The sequence below is a fragment of the Aulonocara sp. 'chitande type north' Nkhata Bay genome, linkage group LG11, assembly GCF_057382095.1.
Source record: "Aulonocara sp. 'chitande type north' Nkhata Bay isolate Kocher_YH1m ecotype deep benthic linkage group LG11, A_spYH_male_GT1.1, whole genome shotgun sequence".
Taxonomy (NCBI): domain Eukaryota; kingdom Metazoa; phylum Chordata; class Actinopteri; order Cichliformes; family Cichlidae; genus Aulonocara; species Aulonocara sp. 'chitande type north' Nkhata Bay.
Window position 1 is genome coordinate 30,362,788 of NC_141354.1, and position 16,559 is coordinate 30,379,346.

The 16,559-nt window shown below is 38.4% G+C and overlaps 2 protein-coding genes across 3 annotated transcripts in view; one reads left to right on the forward strand and one right to left on the reverse strand.

Annotated features, from left to right (window-relative positions):
• The window catches only part of spmip4 (sperm microtubule inner protein 4), a 30,735-nt gene that overhangs the window by 11,011 nt on the left and 3,165 nt on the right, over positions 1 to 16,559 (reverse strand). The window lies entirely within an intron of this gene.
• pde11al (phosphodiesterase 11a, like) lies at positions 1,461 to 14,714 on the forward strand. The gene is made up of 20 exons (XM_086309997.1): positions 1,461 to 2,234; positions 2,992 to 3,150; positions 4,199 to 4,288; positions 4,488 to 4,628; positions 4,778 to 4,842; positions 4,997 to 5,129; positions 5,278 to 5,353; positions 5,439 to 5,506; positions 5,614 to 5,706; positions 7,719 to 7,769; positions 7,952 to 8,098; positions 8,181 to 8,288; positions 8,614 to 8,723; positions 8,804 to 8,894; positions 9,701 to 9,801; positions 10,034 to 10,111; positions 10,206 to 10,269; positions 11,153 to 11,227; positions 11,302 to 11,385; positions 11,477 to 14,714. The coding sequence occupies exons 1-20, from the start codon at positions 1,461 to 1,463 to the stop codon at positions 11,720 to 11,722; spliced, it is 2,754 nt and encodes a 917-aa protein (XP_086166123.1). The 3' UTR covers positions 11,723 to 14,714.

The following is a 16,559-nucleotide window of genomic DNA, read 5'->3' on the forward strand; positions in this document are numbered from 1 at the left end:
CCAACGAGGAAGAGGAGAAGGCCAACATGGGAGAGGAGAAGGTCCAGGAGGGAGAGCAAGACAACCTCGCACCATCATTACGGACGAGATGCGAGCAACAGCTCAGCGACATGATGCCGCACAGTGATTGTGGTGTGTGTGTGGTGTGAATAACGTAAATAAAAAAACTTCACACCCTGTTCATGTTTTCAAGATTACTGTTGTGTGCAATAGATTCTGTTTTTGCATTGAGTTGTGTTACAGTAGTGTACGTACATGCAGGATTTTCTATAGATTTATACTACTCATATGAAACTCACAAATCTAAATGCCTAATCCTCTGCAGAGATCTACGACGATCCGTTGCTGTATAGTTTCTAAAATATGCATTGGCAGTTATGAAACAAAGAACCTTCTCACAAATTGAGCATTGTGTTTTCAATTGTTTTGCTGTAGTGTGTAATGCTGTGTATAGTGTTTACAGTTTTGACAGCTTCGAGCTGCTCTCTTGGTGTGGGAGTTTGAGTTTTGCAGTGGGAAGGTGTGGTTGTGTTTATGTAGCTTTAGAGAAGGGTGTTGTGTTTGGACATTGGGGGACCTGGTGGTAACGTTTGTGAAATGTGTTTTAGCATTTGAGAAAAACTGTAAATAAAATTACACCATTTTTTCCTCATTTGCATAGAGTTGCTTGGGGAAAAAATGTGGTAAATTAACAGATTTTATTTAAATGTTTTCATTTCATTCTCCAACTATTCAGTCACATTCTGTTAGCTGGGAGGCAAGTGCCCTTGAGTTATTCAGAGCTGTTCATAAAGCAAGTCAGAGCTCTATCTATCTATCTATCTATCTATCTATCTATCTATCTATCTATCTATCTATCTATCTATCTATCTATCTATCTATCTATCTATCTATCTATCTATTCATCCATCCATCCATCCATCACATTTAAAATACAATGTGCATGTTTACTTTGGCCATCTGTTCAAACAGCTTCATTATTTAAATGTACATTAAAAACAGCGTTTTTCCTGTAAATGTAACTGAAACATCACTGACTTTATGGTGAGCTGAGTGTCTCTGGTGGTACAGAATAAAGAGAGGCACTAAAGACACTGCCCTGCAGTTGTCTTTTCTTTTTTCTGTTTTTTATTGCTGGGGAGAATAGGCGCTGTGTTTTTCCACACCTCTGCATACTATTCCACAGAAATCCCCAGAGAAACAGCTCAATCTCTCGTTTGACGGACAGCTGTAGCTCGTCTCTTGTGAAAAGTGAATTTATTTGACCACTTCTGCTGCCTGTATTTTGGGGGAGAACAAGGGGAACTATACTGGGTCATACTAGGAATGCATATAAAAATGTTTTGAGCTCATCACTTCTCTGTGAAGCTCGAATGTAGCTGCCTCACTCCCTCACTCCCATCTAACTCCTGCTCTGTTACATTTAAGAATCTCATTTGGTCTTCACAGCTGCTTTCACTATGACAGCGTTTGACTTCTCGGATATAGAGGCGTTTTTGGATTGCCACCCGGATCTGTTCGAGGAGTATCTCGTTCGGAAAGCCAAATGTGACCAGGTTAGCAGGTGGTTGAAGGAGCATCAGCCGTCGAAAGTGTCCTCTGTCGAGGAGAAGCGGGGCGCTGCCATGGACCCACTGTGGCCGACCAGTGCTGACGGACTCCGGCGCAGATCGTCCCACATGGAGCTGCGACGGAACTTTGCTCGGTCCAAAGCCACCACTGCACACTGGACATACGACGAGCACGTGAGTTTGAGCGAACACGAGTCCCAGTCCAGCATGAGGCGCCGTGCGCTCCTGCGTAAAGCCAGTTCACTGCCTCCCACTACCGCGCACATCCTGAGCGCCCTGCTGGAGTCCAGGGTCAATGTGCCTCAGTACGCATCCAGCGCCATTGACTATAAATACAGACTTAAAGAAACCAACGAGAGGGAGTTTTTCTTAGAGCTCGTGAAAGATATCTCCAACGAGTTGGACTTAACAAATCTGAGTTATAAAATCCTGATCAATGTCTGCATTCTTGTGGATGCAGACAGGTGTTCGCTTTTCCTCGTTGAAGGACCCCCTCACAAGAGGACTCTGGTTTCCAAGTTCTTTGATGTGCATTCAGGCACTACAGTCAGACCATCATCTAGCACTCTTAACTCCAATGAAGTGCAAGTGCCATGGGGGAAAGGTATCATTGGATATGTGGCAGAGCACGGGGAGACTGTAAACATCTCAAACGCATATGAGGTAAAGTGTACACCGTTATGATCAATAGAATTTGTATTCTTAATTTATGTGCGTCCATTTAAGCTGGCGGATATCAGTACATGATGATGTCGGGTATTGGACCCGAGTTTTGTAGTAGTAAAAGAAAAATTTCTGCAATACACATCAGGTTTCAGGTCCACCTTCAGCTGCATTCCCAAGTTAAAAGCATCCACAAATGTGTGTCTTTTTCAAAGTAATGGGACTTTTTTGTTTTGGTTTTTGCCAGCAGAGGTATTCAGGTGTTGGCAAAACTATCCCACTCCTCAGAACTTCAACTGCGCACGTCGTTCCGAATACCAAATGCAGGTTCTTTTGGATACAAAAAATACAATAGTCAAAGAAAAGGAAAACCAATCACTATATTTCCCCCCCCACAAACTAAATCTGGTATTATATGCTAGACTTGAGCACCACATCATTATATCATCGCCCTGGGCTGCTTGGGAAACTAAGGAAACATGCGATCTACTACTCCAGCAGCATAGGTACGTGCCAGTGAGGGGTACAAGAGTCTCTCTGCTTATAGTAAAAACAGTTTCAATCAACAGAGACTCAAATTTACAAGCCCAAGAGTCAGACCTAAACGCTGCGGATGCTTTATCATAGGCTTTACGAGACAAACGCGCATATGGTGAAGGAATGTAGAGCTGGGATGTGTGTGTGTGTGTGTTTTTTAATGTGGACTCCAGTCAATAAATGTGTAATAGCCTGTATGTTTATATAACCACAATTCCAGGATCACCGCTTCAGTGATGAGATTGACAAGCTGACCGGGTACAAGACTCAGTCCATCCTCTGTATGGCCATCTGCAACAGTGATGGAGAAGTCATAGGTGTTGTACAAGCTATTAACAAAAATCCAATCGGCACCCCATTTACTGAGGATGACGAGAAGGTGAGGCTCTGTTATGCTGAAGAGAAGAAAATCATTCGCCTGTCGTACCAGCGGGCTTCACATTCATATTCATCTTCTTCAATATTACTTATCACGCCATTAAGGGCATTTAACGAGGGAGTTAAATTTAACTGGTGCATCGTCTACCCCACCACCCAACACTAACACTTGCCATGCAACTGGAAATATTGTTTGTAATTTGCATCTTAATGGCTGCGGAGAGGGGTAAAGTGTTCCCTTGGAATCAAAACACAAGAAAATGGAAGAGAAGAGGTCAAGCTTTTACTCAAGCGTGGAGCATTAAATACGTTCGCCTGTGCATACACACAGTAAGAAAAGTGTTACTTTCAGTTGCTCCCTGTTCCAGTTGAAATGGGCTTACTAGAATATATGTGTGTTATAGCTTCATTTACGGCTCCGCTGCTTATGAGTACAATTTAATTCTCAGAGTTTGCTGACGAGACAATAATATTTCGTACATCCTGGAGATTGGAGGGTTTGGTAAAAACAAAACAAAAACAAAAAACTGCATCAATGCTGATATTTGCAGTTTGTAAAAATCACAAGTTTGCTTCTGCTTGCAGACCAGTTGCACTGACAAATTCATCCACAAGGTGGCAGAAAAAACTTGTGGAAATAAATACATTGTGAATCCGTATAGTATGCTCTAACGCTCAACTTCAAAGAAGCTGTGAGAGATTTAAGCTTCTTTTTCAAGTGTATATAAAACAAAGCACTAAATATAACTTTGGCAGAGCAACCTCAGAAACTATTTTTCAGCAACAAAGACTGTAAAAATAGGGAGGAGAAAAAGCTTCATCCGGCAGCTTGTCCAGACATTTTAAGGCCTTTGATGTCTTACTAAGTCTCTTTCTCTGAATCAGTACTTCATTAACAGCAAATCTATTTGAGAGAAATTTGCACTGAGAAGCAGCTGACTCCATCATGATCTTTGTATGCGCATTTACTCTTTCTGGTTCTCTTATTCGGCTTTATGTCATGCAGACATTGTGCATGCCTTTCTCCACTTTTTTGTGTTTTCATTCAGGTGCTGCAGATGTATCTACCATTCTGTGGAATATCGATTTCCAATGCTAAGTTGTTTTCAGAGTCTCGCAAGGAGTATGAAAGGAGCAGGGTGAGAAGTTTTAAACTGTGCTTTTACAAAAACATAACTGAACACAATAATCACTCCAAAACACATTAACATGCTGTATGCTTGCCTTTCACAAGTTAGGCTTACATTAACTTCAGCAGCGTGATATTCTATCAGGAATGTGGAAATATGTTTGTGTAATGAACAAATGAAGTTACGGTGTTTATTGTTGCTGCTACAGGCTTTGCTGGAGGTGGTCAATGACCTGTTTGAGGAACAGACCGACCTGGAAAAGATTGTCAGGAAGATCATGCAGCGAGCGCTGACTCTGCTGCAGTGTGAACGTTGCTCTGTGCTTCTTCTGGAGGACATTGACTCACCTGTGAGACCTTTCTTTTCCCATTTCCTCACAGATTCATCTGCTGCTTGATTTTCAGTGTATAACTAAACCAAAGTCATTATAACCTTTTTTTTTTAAATTTGCTGAATGACTTTATTTCTGATTGCAGTGATATATGATTTTTCTCATAGGTTGTGAAGTTCTCAAAGACATTTGAACTCATGTCTCCTTTGTGCAATGTGGACCGTGACATCAGGTTAAGGAGATTTTGCTCATAGATCACTACTGCAGAATTACAATAAACACAAATATGATTAACATTAAAAGAAGACTTGCATTTCACTGTGATAAAATTTGTAGTCAGTGTTTCTGTATATTAATGTTTGACTGTTGCTTCCTCTTTGTAATAGTGCCCACATCAGCATGGAGAAGTTATCCTGTTCTGACTGGCTAATCAATAACAGTATTGCTGAGCTGGTGGCTTCAACAGGACTGCCTGTTAACATCAGTGATGTGTGCCAGGACCCACGCTTTGATGCTGAGGTATACACAGTGTAGTGTATTTATCAGATCTGAGGCTTTTATTTAAAAAACAGTCAGATAATATGAGTCATTTGCACCGTTGTTATCACTGCAAGAATATCAGTTCCCCCCCCCCAAAAAAAGTAAAAAATGGCTTCTCTCGTTGCAGGCAGATCAAGCTTCAGGGTTTCATATCAGATCAGTGTTATGTGTTCCTATCTGGAATCGAACTCATCAGATAATTGGTAAGTGAACCAGAAAATAATCAGTTTTGTTTCACTGGAAACGAGTCCTCATGTTATAGTCATGATTTATGTATATTTTCCACAGGGGTTGCACAAATTCTGAACCGCCTGGACAGGAAGACCTTCGATGATGCAGATCAGAGGCTATTTGAGGTTAAGCTACACTAGCAACCTTCTGTTTGGTCTGCACTGTGACACTGTAGATCCGCAGGTTCTTTTCATGTTTCATATTTTTCCTCTGGCCTGTTGTTTGTGTGCAGGCATTTGTGATATTCTGTGGCCTTGGAATCAACAACACAATGATGTACAATCAAGTTAAGAAGACATGGGCTAAACAGTCTGTAGCACTGGATGTAAGCCTGTTCTTCTATCCATCACTCTATGTCTCTCTGGAGGATAAAAGATATTTATGTATCTTTTTCTATACAATAATTTCTTTTTTTTTGTCATGTGCCAGTCTTCTTTTATGGTAAATGGCCTGTATTTGTACAGCGCTTTACTTTATGTTTTCTTTTATGTTTTGATGATTCCATGTAATCCATCCATCCATTTTCTTAACCAGTTCTCTAACTAGGGTTGCAGAGGAGCTGAAGCCTTTCTAGTTGACACAGGAGAGTGGTGGTTTACACAAGTTACCAGTCTATCAAATGGGTAGTATAATCTGATATCAATTCAAATCAATTTTATTTATATAGTGCAAGTTCACAACTATAGTTGCATCAAAGTAAGAGTAAAGACCCAACAAAATTAGAAAGAAAACCCCATCAATCACACAACCCTAAATAAGGAAGCATTTTATAAGAGTACGAAGGAAAAAGGGAGCCTGAAAGCTGAAGGTTCTGCCTACCATTCTACTTTTAGAAACTCTACAAATAAAAAGTAGGCCAGCAGCCTGATAGAAAGGTGAGCTGTTAGGAAAATATGGTACTGTAATTTGATGTATATTTACTACTACCTTCTATTTACATTTACCTGATTACTTTGTATGTAAGGAAATTTATTTTTAATTCTATTCTAAATTTAACAGTGAGCCAGTGAAGAGAAACTAATATGGGAGATATATGATCTCTCTTTCTGGTCCCTGTCGGTACTCTTGTTTTGGATCAACTGAAGGTTTTTCAGGGAGCTTTTAGAGTGCCCTGAAAATAATGAATTACAAGAGTAATAGTATTAGATAAGTGCATGAAGTAGCTTTTCAGCATCACTTTGAAACAGAATATTGCTAATTTTAGAGATTCAGGACAGTGTGAATGAGTAAATAAAGCTGAGTGTCATCTGCATAGCAATGGAAATATCTGTAATGTCTTCTAAATATACAGCCTAAGGGAAGCATGTAAAATATTAAAAGTATTGATACCAGCATGCAACGCTGTGGAGCTCCATGACTAACTTTTATGTGTAACTCTCCATTTACACACACAAATTGGAATCTATCAGATAGAGTCGCGCTATTGCAGAGCTGGATTCCTTTAATACTTTCAGTGTGTTCTGATCTCTGCAGTAAAATACTATGGTCAATGGTATCAATAACAATATAAGCTGTAGCAATAATCCAATCAACTCTTATTCATAAATGGGTCTATATTTATTGTGGGAAAAAAGCAAACTTCAATAAACTTAATGCTAAATCTTACAATTCCAAAACTGTAAGATATTACAAATTACTAAGCAATTTGGGAGCAGTATTAGAAATATGTGGTATATACGGGAAAAAATAATAATTTTCAGTGACACTACTCTGAAATGAAAACATATTTTAGGACACACGGTAAAATGAATTCAAACTACCTGTATGAGAAATTATCGATTCCAGAAAAATGCTGTGTCACCACTGTTACTGCTAATCTTAGCAGAGGCTCTTTACATTCATTGGTGTCTCAGTCTGCGTTCTGTTCCAGTGCCCAGTATCTAACCTGAGCAGTCACATTATCCTCAGAAAACATGATTCCTCTTCTTTACCATAAATATTTTAGTTGCTTTTAAATTATTAATGATAAATACACGTGCAGGTCTGCTCAGTTTTCATCAAGGACAACAAACACAGCTGTATTTCTGTCACACAATCTTTGATGTTTCTTTCATCACCTGATGGATTTTTTTGTGATTAGAGACGCCAAAATATAGCAACAAATTGGCTTTAAAAGCAGATACATATTTACTTTGATCTGATTACATAGGACGGTGAATACAGATAAAAAACATCAACACTCTTGGTAAATATTAATTATCTTTTTTAGCAGTGAGTGTACATTAGAGAGCTAGTCTTATGTTATTTAGGCCATCCCCTCATGACATCACCTCACTATCTGGGACAGTTTTTTTTTTTTTAATACATCAGTGTTTTGCATTATTTTCTGTTTTTCAGATGTTGTCCTATCACGCTACCTGCTCCAAGGTGGAAGTTGACAGACTGAAGGTAATCCTCAGAACTAATCAAATAAAAACATTATATAATGCATAAAGGCACTATACCAACATCAGGAAAATAGTGAAATGTGTCAGTAGATAAAGGTGCAACGTAAACCGGAAGGCTGTTTGCCTATGCTGTCATCCTTCAGTGGCACTCTGTGACTGACAGCACTGTCCTCTCCCCCTAAGGCTGCCAAGATCCCCCTGAGCAGTGAGTTAGGCATTGATGAGTTTCACTTCAACGACTTTTCATTGGACAACGACGCCATGATCACGGCTTCTCTCAGGATGTTTCTGGAACTTGGTGTTGTCCAAAAGTTTAAAATTGACTATGAGGTAAGGCCATGAAATGTGCCCTGTAATATGTTTATCCATCCATACATAAACATGATCATACCTTCTGTATATCTGTCTGTAGGTTTTGTGCCGCTGGCTTCTGACTGTGAGGAAGAACTATCGAACTGTGGCATACCATAACTGGAGGCATGCTTTCAATGTGTCGCAGTGCATGTTCGTTATGATCACGGTAAATTTTAACATAGAGCAAAAAAAGTCAGATGTATATCTTACAGAAGCAATGATGTAAAGTTGTTTTGCATGCCCACAAATAGATAGATCTATGGAATAAACTATATAAAAATTTCTAAGAGGTATATCCAAGGTATTTCTAAGAAGTCATATGGTGGTGGATTTGGTCTCTTATTGCTTAGGGTTGCTTCTATGTCCTATCCTATCCTAACTGATGCAAAATATCCTATAAAAGTACGTTAAATATTTAGTTAAAATAAATGAAACAGAATAGATTTAAAATTACTCAGTAAGAATGTGGCCATCTGCTTTGCATTGTGTAGACAGCAAGTTTCCAGGATGTCCTGTCAGATGCAGAGATATTGGCACTGATGGTTGGCTGTTTGTGCCATGACTTAGACCACAGAGGCACCAACAATGCATTTCAAGCTAAGTACGCCACAGAGGCCTGTGGATTTTGGAACTGGTGTCTTGTTAATGCAGAGAAGTGTAACTACTCTGTTGTTCCTGCAGGACAGGTTCTGCTCTGGCCCTGCTTTACGGGACATCAGCCACCCTGGAGCATCATCACTTCAACCATGCAGTCATGATCCTGCAAAGTGAGGTCAGGCTAATATTTTTCTATTTTTTGATAAATTCCATGTAATTCTTATGTTTTTGCAGAGGTTTCTTTTTTTTATCTTAATAGTTTGCTTTCCTTGTTCAAGGTTCTGTAACTTCCAACTGATAAAAGAAAATAATATTTACTTAATCCTTAATGAAATCTTGATGATTAATTTGAATAAATAACGTCATATGGTGTCAGTTAGATAGATAAATTAATATTTTTTTCTTTATTTTCTTATAGATAGCGGTTTGAATATGAAACGAAAATACCAGAGTCAAAAAAAAAAAATCAAGGACAGACATTGGTGTATTTTTGAAATGTTATTTAATCAGCTCAATTGTGGATCAGTAATAGTAATAATGCTATGGCCTGAGGCTAGTCGGCAATTTCTGTCCCTTTAGATTAAACTAAACATCAGCTCAGCAAGAAAACACATTCAAAATAACAGAAAACACAAATGCACAGACTTCATTCAATTTAAAAGTGTTGGACTGAGACCATTAGGCTAACAGAAAGCCACTGTTTAAAAAGTTCGAGTAAAGTCGAGAGGCTGCTTTGTCTCAGGTGAAAATCAGTTTGATCATTGGGATCCGTGTTTTTTTATCGATTTCTTTTAGCAGCGGACAGAGAAGGTCCAAACACGCTGCTAATTAACATTTCTAAAGGGAGCTTCTTTTGACAGTGAGCAATGACTTTACCGGTGCATTGGATTTAAGGAGACATTTTAGCCACTATTACTCATCCTCGTCTGCTTTTGCGTGTGTACCCACTGTATTGCATGCTATTGTGTTTTTATTTCACAGGGTCACAATATCTTTGCAAACCTAAGCTCTAAAGAGTACAGCAACATGATGCAACTATTGAAGCAGGCTATTCTCTCCACAGACCTTACTTTGCACTTTGAGTAAGTGTTGCTTTTTTTTCCTCACGGCATTCAAGGCCAAAATAGTTTGTGACTTGTAAACTTACATACATCATTATAAATTATTGGATGTATTACCATATTCTGAACAATAATTTTCACATTTTTTTGTCATTACAAAGCTCTTCCACTTGGGTGGTTACCAAGATGGGGAGGGGGACAAATTGTGCTTCAACTTTTTTTTCTGTCCTTGATTATCTCTTTTAATTGCAAGGCGCAGAACCAAGTTTTTTGAATATGTTCTGTCTGGAGAGTTCAGCTGGACTGATGAAGGACACAGAGAAGTTCTCAGGTTTCTACATTTATATACAAATAAATCAAAATAACACAAACTATAACTGAATTTAAAAAAAAGAGATGGAAATGAGCTTTAATGTCATCAACAGGTCTATGTTGATGACAGCATGCGATCTGGGTGCAGTCACTCGTCCCTGGAAGATATCCAAACAGGTTTGAGCCTTTCACTATCCCTTCATCCAGGCTGCTAATGTTTTAATCACTGATAGTAATTATTAACGCAGCTGCTCTTGCTATGTATGGGTCCGAATGGCCGGAAAGGATGCTAGGTTGTGTACATGACCTTATACACCAGGGCATTGTGATATTGTTAGAAGCTGCATTTATAATAATCCTTATTGTGATACATCTTCTTTTTTTCCCCAATATATGCTAAGAAGTACATAATTGCAATACAACCAAAGAAGGTCTTTTCCATACACTCCGGAATATGCACTTGCTTCCTAGTGGCCCTGAGCCATGGCTATATTAAGAGGATTCTTATAATATATCCATGTCATGAATATGTTACAGGTACAGGACACTGGAGGATAGATTAGATTAAAAAATCCATCTAAGGTAGTGCCACAAACATCGCTTCAGTTTCTTTGGGACTTTTCCAAAAAGAGCATAAGGGCACTTCCTAAAGGCCATTTAAAAAGTTTTTTTTTGCATCCTTGACCCATACAGTTGTTCTATCTAGGTCAAGGATGCATGTTTCCTAGAGCTTTCTCATTAAATTAAATTAGCTCACTAATCCATTTACTTAATTTTACTTGGACACAAACACTCATTTGATTTTTTTTATACACAACCAAATTATATTTCCAAAGCTTAGTTTACAGTCCTGTGCATGTGTTTTTTTTTTCTAAAATAATGCATGTGATGCGTTAGCATGACCCATAATAGTACCATACTAATAGAAAGATAATTGTTCTTCTCATTTAATTTAAATTAAAATAAGGACAAAATAACAAAGTACGTTTAAGCCATTATTAACAGCAAACTGGTACATCATTTTTAGAGTTAACTAATTTGTTTCCCTCGATCTGCACAGGTTGCAGAGCTGGTTACAAGTGAATTCTTCGAGCAAGGTGATAGGGAGAGGTCAGAGCTTAAGTTAATCCCAGCAGTAAGTAAGGAAGCTTTAAAAGTCAGTCACACAATTTTCCACAATTTTCTTAATATAACTAGATCTCTCTCTAGGCAATCTTTGACCGCAATCGCAAAGATGAACTACCTGCCTTACAGCTTGAATGGATTGATGGGATCTGTAAACCTCTTTACCAGGTCAGACAACCCTTTATGATTTAAGTTAAGCATTTAGGTCTTATGAAAAGGTAATAGTAATTAAACTATTAATATCATTCTTTCTCTCCAGGCACTGCTGAAACTCAACAGAAAGTTACAGCCAATGATGGATGGCATCGATGCCAATCGAAAGAAATGGCAGGATCTCTGCTCATCCTATCAGCAGACACGCAGAGCTTCGGTGTCTAATCAGAGTACAGAATCAGGTCAGAACACTGAGTCAGGTGAAGAAGATGGAGAAAACAATGAAAACCTAGAGTCTAGAGAAACTGCGAAGCCAGTCGAAAACTCAGTGTTTGGGTCAAAGTGCAGTTAGGATCAAAGATGCAGAGAAAACAAGGAGATGGAAACATAGCATCTGCAGGAAAGAAGTAAAATAAGCTAAGTGTTTGGCAAGCTTTGCATTAAGTTGAAAACATTCAAATGTCCTCTGATTTGATGAGAAATGCACTACCCACTATTGGTAAATGAAAAGCAGCTTTCATCTGCTAGGTGTCCCAAGCACTACGTTAAACTCAGGACTGAGCTTTATCCCTACTGGTCAGACCTCAGACCTCCCTCAGCTCTCAGATGTAACTGAGAGCTTGTCATGGGATGAATGAGAATTGAATAAGAATGAAGGATGAATAAGAAACCAAAGAAGGTCTCTTAATATTATAATATTTTTAATGGGAACTGTGTTAGAAATCCCAAAACTATTGGAATGCCTTTACAAAACAAAAAAGAATCACTGTGACAAATCATATAAATTGCCATTATGAATGTTTACTGGAGCATGATTGTGTTCTGGATAAGGCTGTGGTACCTCAGTTGCAAGTCTTTGGCTATATGGTGTAATTTTCAGTGTTTGTGGGTTAATTGAACTGTTTGGCCAGCCGCTTGTTGTGTGCAACACGTGTATTTTCTGGGGGAAAACAGGCAGATATGCGTCAAAGACTCAAACAAGAGGTCAGGGTTAAAATTTAAAGTCTGCTGGCTTGTTGTATGCACGTGTCTCTCTGTGTGTGTGAGTCTGTGTTATATCATGGTTAGGTAGTTATTTAATGGGTCTTAAAATAATTTATTGCAGCGGGATAGTTTAATTTCCAGTCTCATAAAATGTTTAATGAATGCTCACTTGATTGAGAAAAATACATGAATGCCTATAAGTCCATGTCCATGAGTTCAGTTCAGTGTTAGATCTACTTTCTCTTTACATGTGCCCCAACTGTATGCTACTAATTTTATTGTTTACTGTCTTTAAACTACACACAGTGGGATGAGTTTGTCTTACTCTCGCTAAAAAAGAAGACTCCTCAGTGCCCGTACTATGGCCTTTACAAGATTTCGGTGTTGTACATATAAAATATGGAAAAATATCCAACTGGAAGTTTCATAAAGCAGATTGTGTACATACAGTATATACGGTGCCATGAAAAGTATTTTCCCCCTACTGATTTCTAAGCTTTGTGTATTTTTGTCACACTTACATGTTTCAGATAATCAAAGAAATGATAAATGATGACTTCATTTATTAAGGAAAAAAGCTAGCCAAACCTAATCTATGTGAAGTCATGGCCTGCCTCATTGAAAATAATGAAAATCATGAAAATAATTTGATTAACCGCGTTTTCATATAAAAGAAAAAAGCTGAGTCCAGTTTCATGAGCTAAACCCAGAACTGATTACCAGACCTGTTGAATCAAGGAATCACTTAAATGGAACCTATTTGACAAAGTGAAGTAGGTTAAAAGTCCTCAAAAAGCAACAGCTGAGAAACAAAGTCACTGATATCTATCAGTCTGGAAAGGGTTACAAAGCCATTTCTAAAGCTTTAGGACTCCAGTGAACCACAGCGGTAAGGACAGCACTATCCACAAATTGAGAAAACTTGGAACAGTGGTGAACCTTCCTAACAAAATTACTCCAAAGAACCCAGAACTGCATCTAAAGAACCGCAGGCCTCACTTGCCTCACTTGCTTCACTTCAGGTCAGAGTTCATTATTCAACAATAAGAAAGAAACTAAACAAAAATGACATCCATGGGAGAACTCCAAGGAGAAAACCACTGCTGACCAGGAAGAGGACATAGCTGAGCTCACATTTGTCAAAACTCTGTGGACTGATGAAGCAAAAGTTGAACTTTTTTAAAAGGTTTGAGTCCCATTACACCTGACATAAAACTAACCATCATTTCAGGAAAAGAACACATCATGCCAACAGTCAAACATGGTGGTGGTAGTGTGATGGTCCGGAGGTGCTTTCTGCTTCAGGACCTGGACGACTTGCTGTAACCGACTGAACCATGAATTCTTCTGGTAAACCCTGGAGGAGAATGTCCAGCCATCAGTTTGTGCTCTAAAGACAATGCAGGACAGTGACCCAAAACACGCCAGCAAGTCCAATGGCTCCAAAAAAAAAAAAAAAATTGAAATCCAATTGAGATGCTTTCTTCATGCATCCTAACTCTACAATCTGTCTGAATAAAAACTATTCTGCAAAGAAGAGTGGGCCAGAATTCCTTAATAGCAATGTGAAAGACTCATTGCTAGCTATCACAAATGCTTAATTTCAAGTCCTGCTGCCAAGGGTGGCACAAACAGCTACTTTGCTTAGGAGCCAATTAATTTTTCAAATACGGCTGGGTAGGTACGGATGGCTTTTAGTAAATGAAATCATTATTTTTAAACTGCATTTTGTATTTACTCTGGCTATCTTTTCCTAATTTTATAATATTGAAATTTGTTTGATGGTTTGAAACATTTAAGTCTGAGGAATACTAAAACTAAGAAATCAGGAATAGGGCAAATACTCTTTCATGGCACTTTACACTATGCTTTCATTTATTTGCCGATGCATGGTGATTGTGTTGAAACTGCATGCATCATATTTAATATTGACGCTGGACTGCCTTCGACTGCCCAATGAGATTTGTTTTGCATGAAAGTATTACAACGGAAATACGAAATGTTGCTACTGCACTACTGTTGTCGAGAACAGATACAGATTTCTATTTTAGATCACAAACTGTACCAAAATGATACATTCATTATTTTTCATACACCAGGCTCTATATTTATAATTATTCCCTAAAATAAATTCTTAGAGAAGACAGGACGGCGTTTCACTTCAGACAAAAAGGAGAGGCAAGTTTTAAATGTGTCTCCATCTGGTTTTGTGAATAAAACTCTGTGGCATGAAAACTGTTTGTTTGGTGTTTATGTAACCAGAGTTATGTCATAGCTATTGTTTAAAATTACAGTAGCTGCTTCTTTATATCAGACCGTCTGACAATTGTGAAGTTTACTGACATTCAGAAGGAGGAAGTAGCACCATGATGTGAATGTATTGTTACTGTTGTAAGGCTATTGGCAAAAAAAATAAAATAAAATACATGAATAAATATGATAATCCATCAAGTACATTCTCCACTGTAAATGATATACACAATATGCCTAATGTGACAATGCACTGTGCTTTCATATGTGGCCAAGGATGACGCTGATGCACTCTTTCACTGAAGCACATTGAGGCAGCTGAGATCTGGAAGATTATGAATCAATTAAACATGCAGTCCCCATGATTCATTAGCCTGTAGGAACAGTTTTAGCAGCAATAACTTGAAGTAAAAACTCACAGTTTGGGTTTGGATCATCTTCAAACTTTACATCAGTATACCAGGCCATGGGGGAGCTAAGTACCTAGGTTGGCTAAGCATTTGACCATGACAGTCGCTGTTAGCGTCCAGTAACAATGTTAACCTTGAAATTTTTTTTAAGAAACAATATTGAGTAACATATCAAATGAAAGGGCATGGGGAAAGCTTTACAACACTAGTTTTATTTTTTCAATAAGACATCCTATGGAATCACAATAACATAACATAACAGGCTGATGGGCTCGTTCTCTGAGTATTGAATTGTTAGGAATTTAACATTTCAGACGCTAACTGAGGTCTGTAGACCCTGAGGTTTTTTGCAGTTTCTCGCAGCACTGCACAGTCTGACTTCATGGTGAATTTTCTGTGACGTCCATTCCTTGTGTTGTGAAGATTGTGTTAACACACATCTAATTTGTCCAGACCAGCAAACTGCCAAACTTCCGTTTTTGCATTTGATAAGAAACAGTTTTCTGCTATATACGCTCTTAATTTTTTATGGAAAATCAGCATGGATGTAGTTTTTCACATGGCTCCATACAGGCCTGTTAACACATTGTTTTTCACATGACTGTAGGTGTGGCTTCTCTCACTGTTGATAAAACCCCAAACACGTTGCTTGTGCATATCTGCAGCATCACAGATAACAAAACAACATCTGTCCACATCTGCTACCTGAATGTCATTAAACTTGGAAATTAATGCTTCTAATTTCAAGTTGCATTTATTTCTTATGTCTTTCATAAAAAGTAGAGTAAAGTGTTTTTGTTTGATTTTCTTGTGCGTATGGATATTAATAGAGTTTATGTGACTGAAATAGACAGCATCTGTATTTATGATATGCAGTGGCTTTGAGATTTCCCTGTCTCTTTGGAATACTGAAGAACAACATGGAGAGCAACAATATCTCTTTTTACCTTTTTATATTTGACAGCACATAAGAAAAGACGAACTTGCACTTTCAAAATCGTCTCAGGTAAAAGAGCAAAGTGACATGAAAGACTGCCAATGAGAAAAACACCGAAAAGTAACGATAAAGGTTGAATCATCCGCAAAGCCTCAAAACAGAAGCTGAAACATTGTATAGAGATTCTTTACATATTCATACAGCCTCTGTTAAATCCTCTTATTGGTCTGTGGAGAGTGTTTGATGTTGATTTTAATAGGTGAGGCAACAGTAGAAGCAGAAGTAATGTATAAAACCCAGTACAGCTTGATGCGTATTCAGCCGCCAGCTGCCAAGCCATAGCCAGACCCGGGCCTTAATCTATAATTTAACATGGATTGAGTTTATTCTCCTCAGGGTCCGTGATCAGGGAGAACTGGATGGAGACAGGAGAGAGAGCCTTCCAACCTCATTTTTGATACAGAGTCTGGCTCCAGCACAGTCTTTGATCTCTCTGCTGCTCTCGCTTCCTCTTCGCTGTGCTTGTTTTTTTTTTTGTTTTTTTTGTCTCCCTCACATACAGAAGCAGCATCTCTAACTCATATCCTGTCTGACATACTGTACTATAG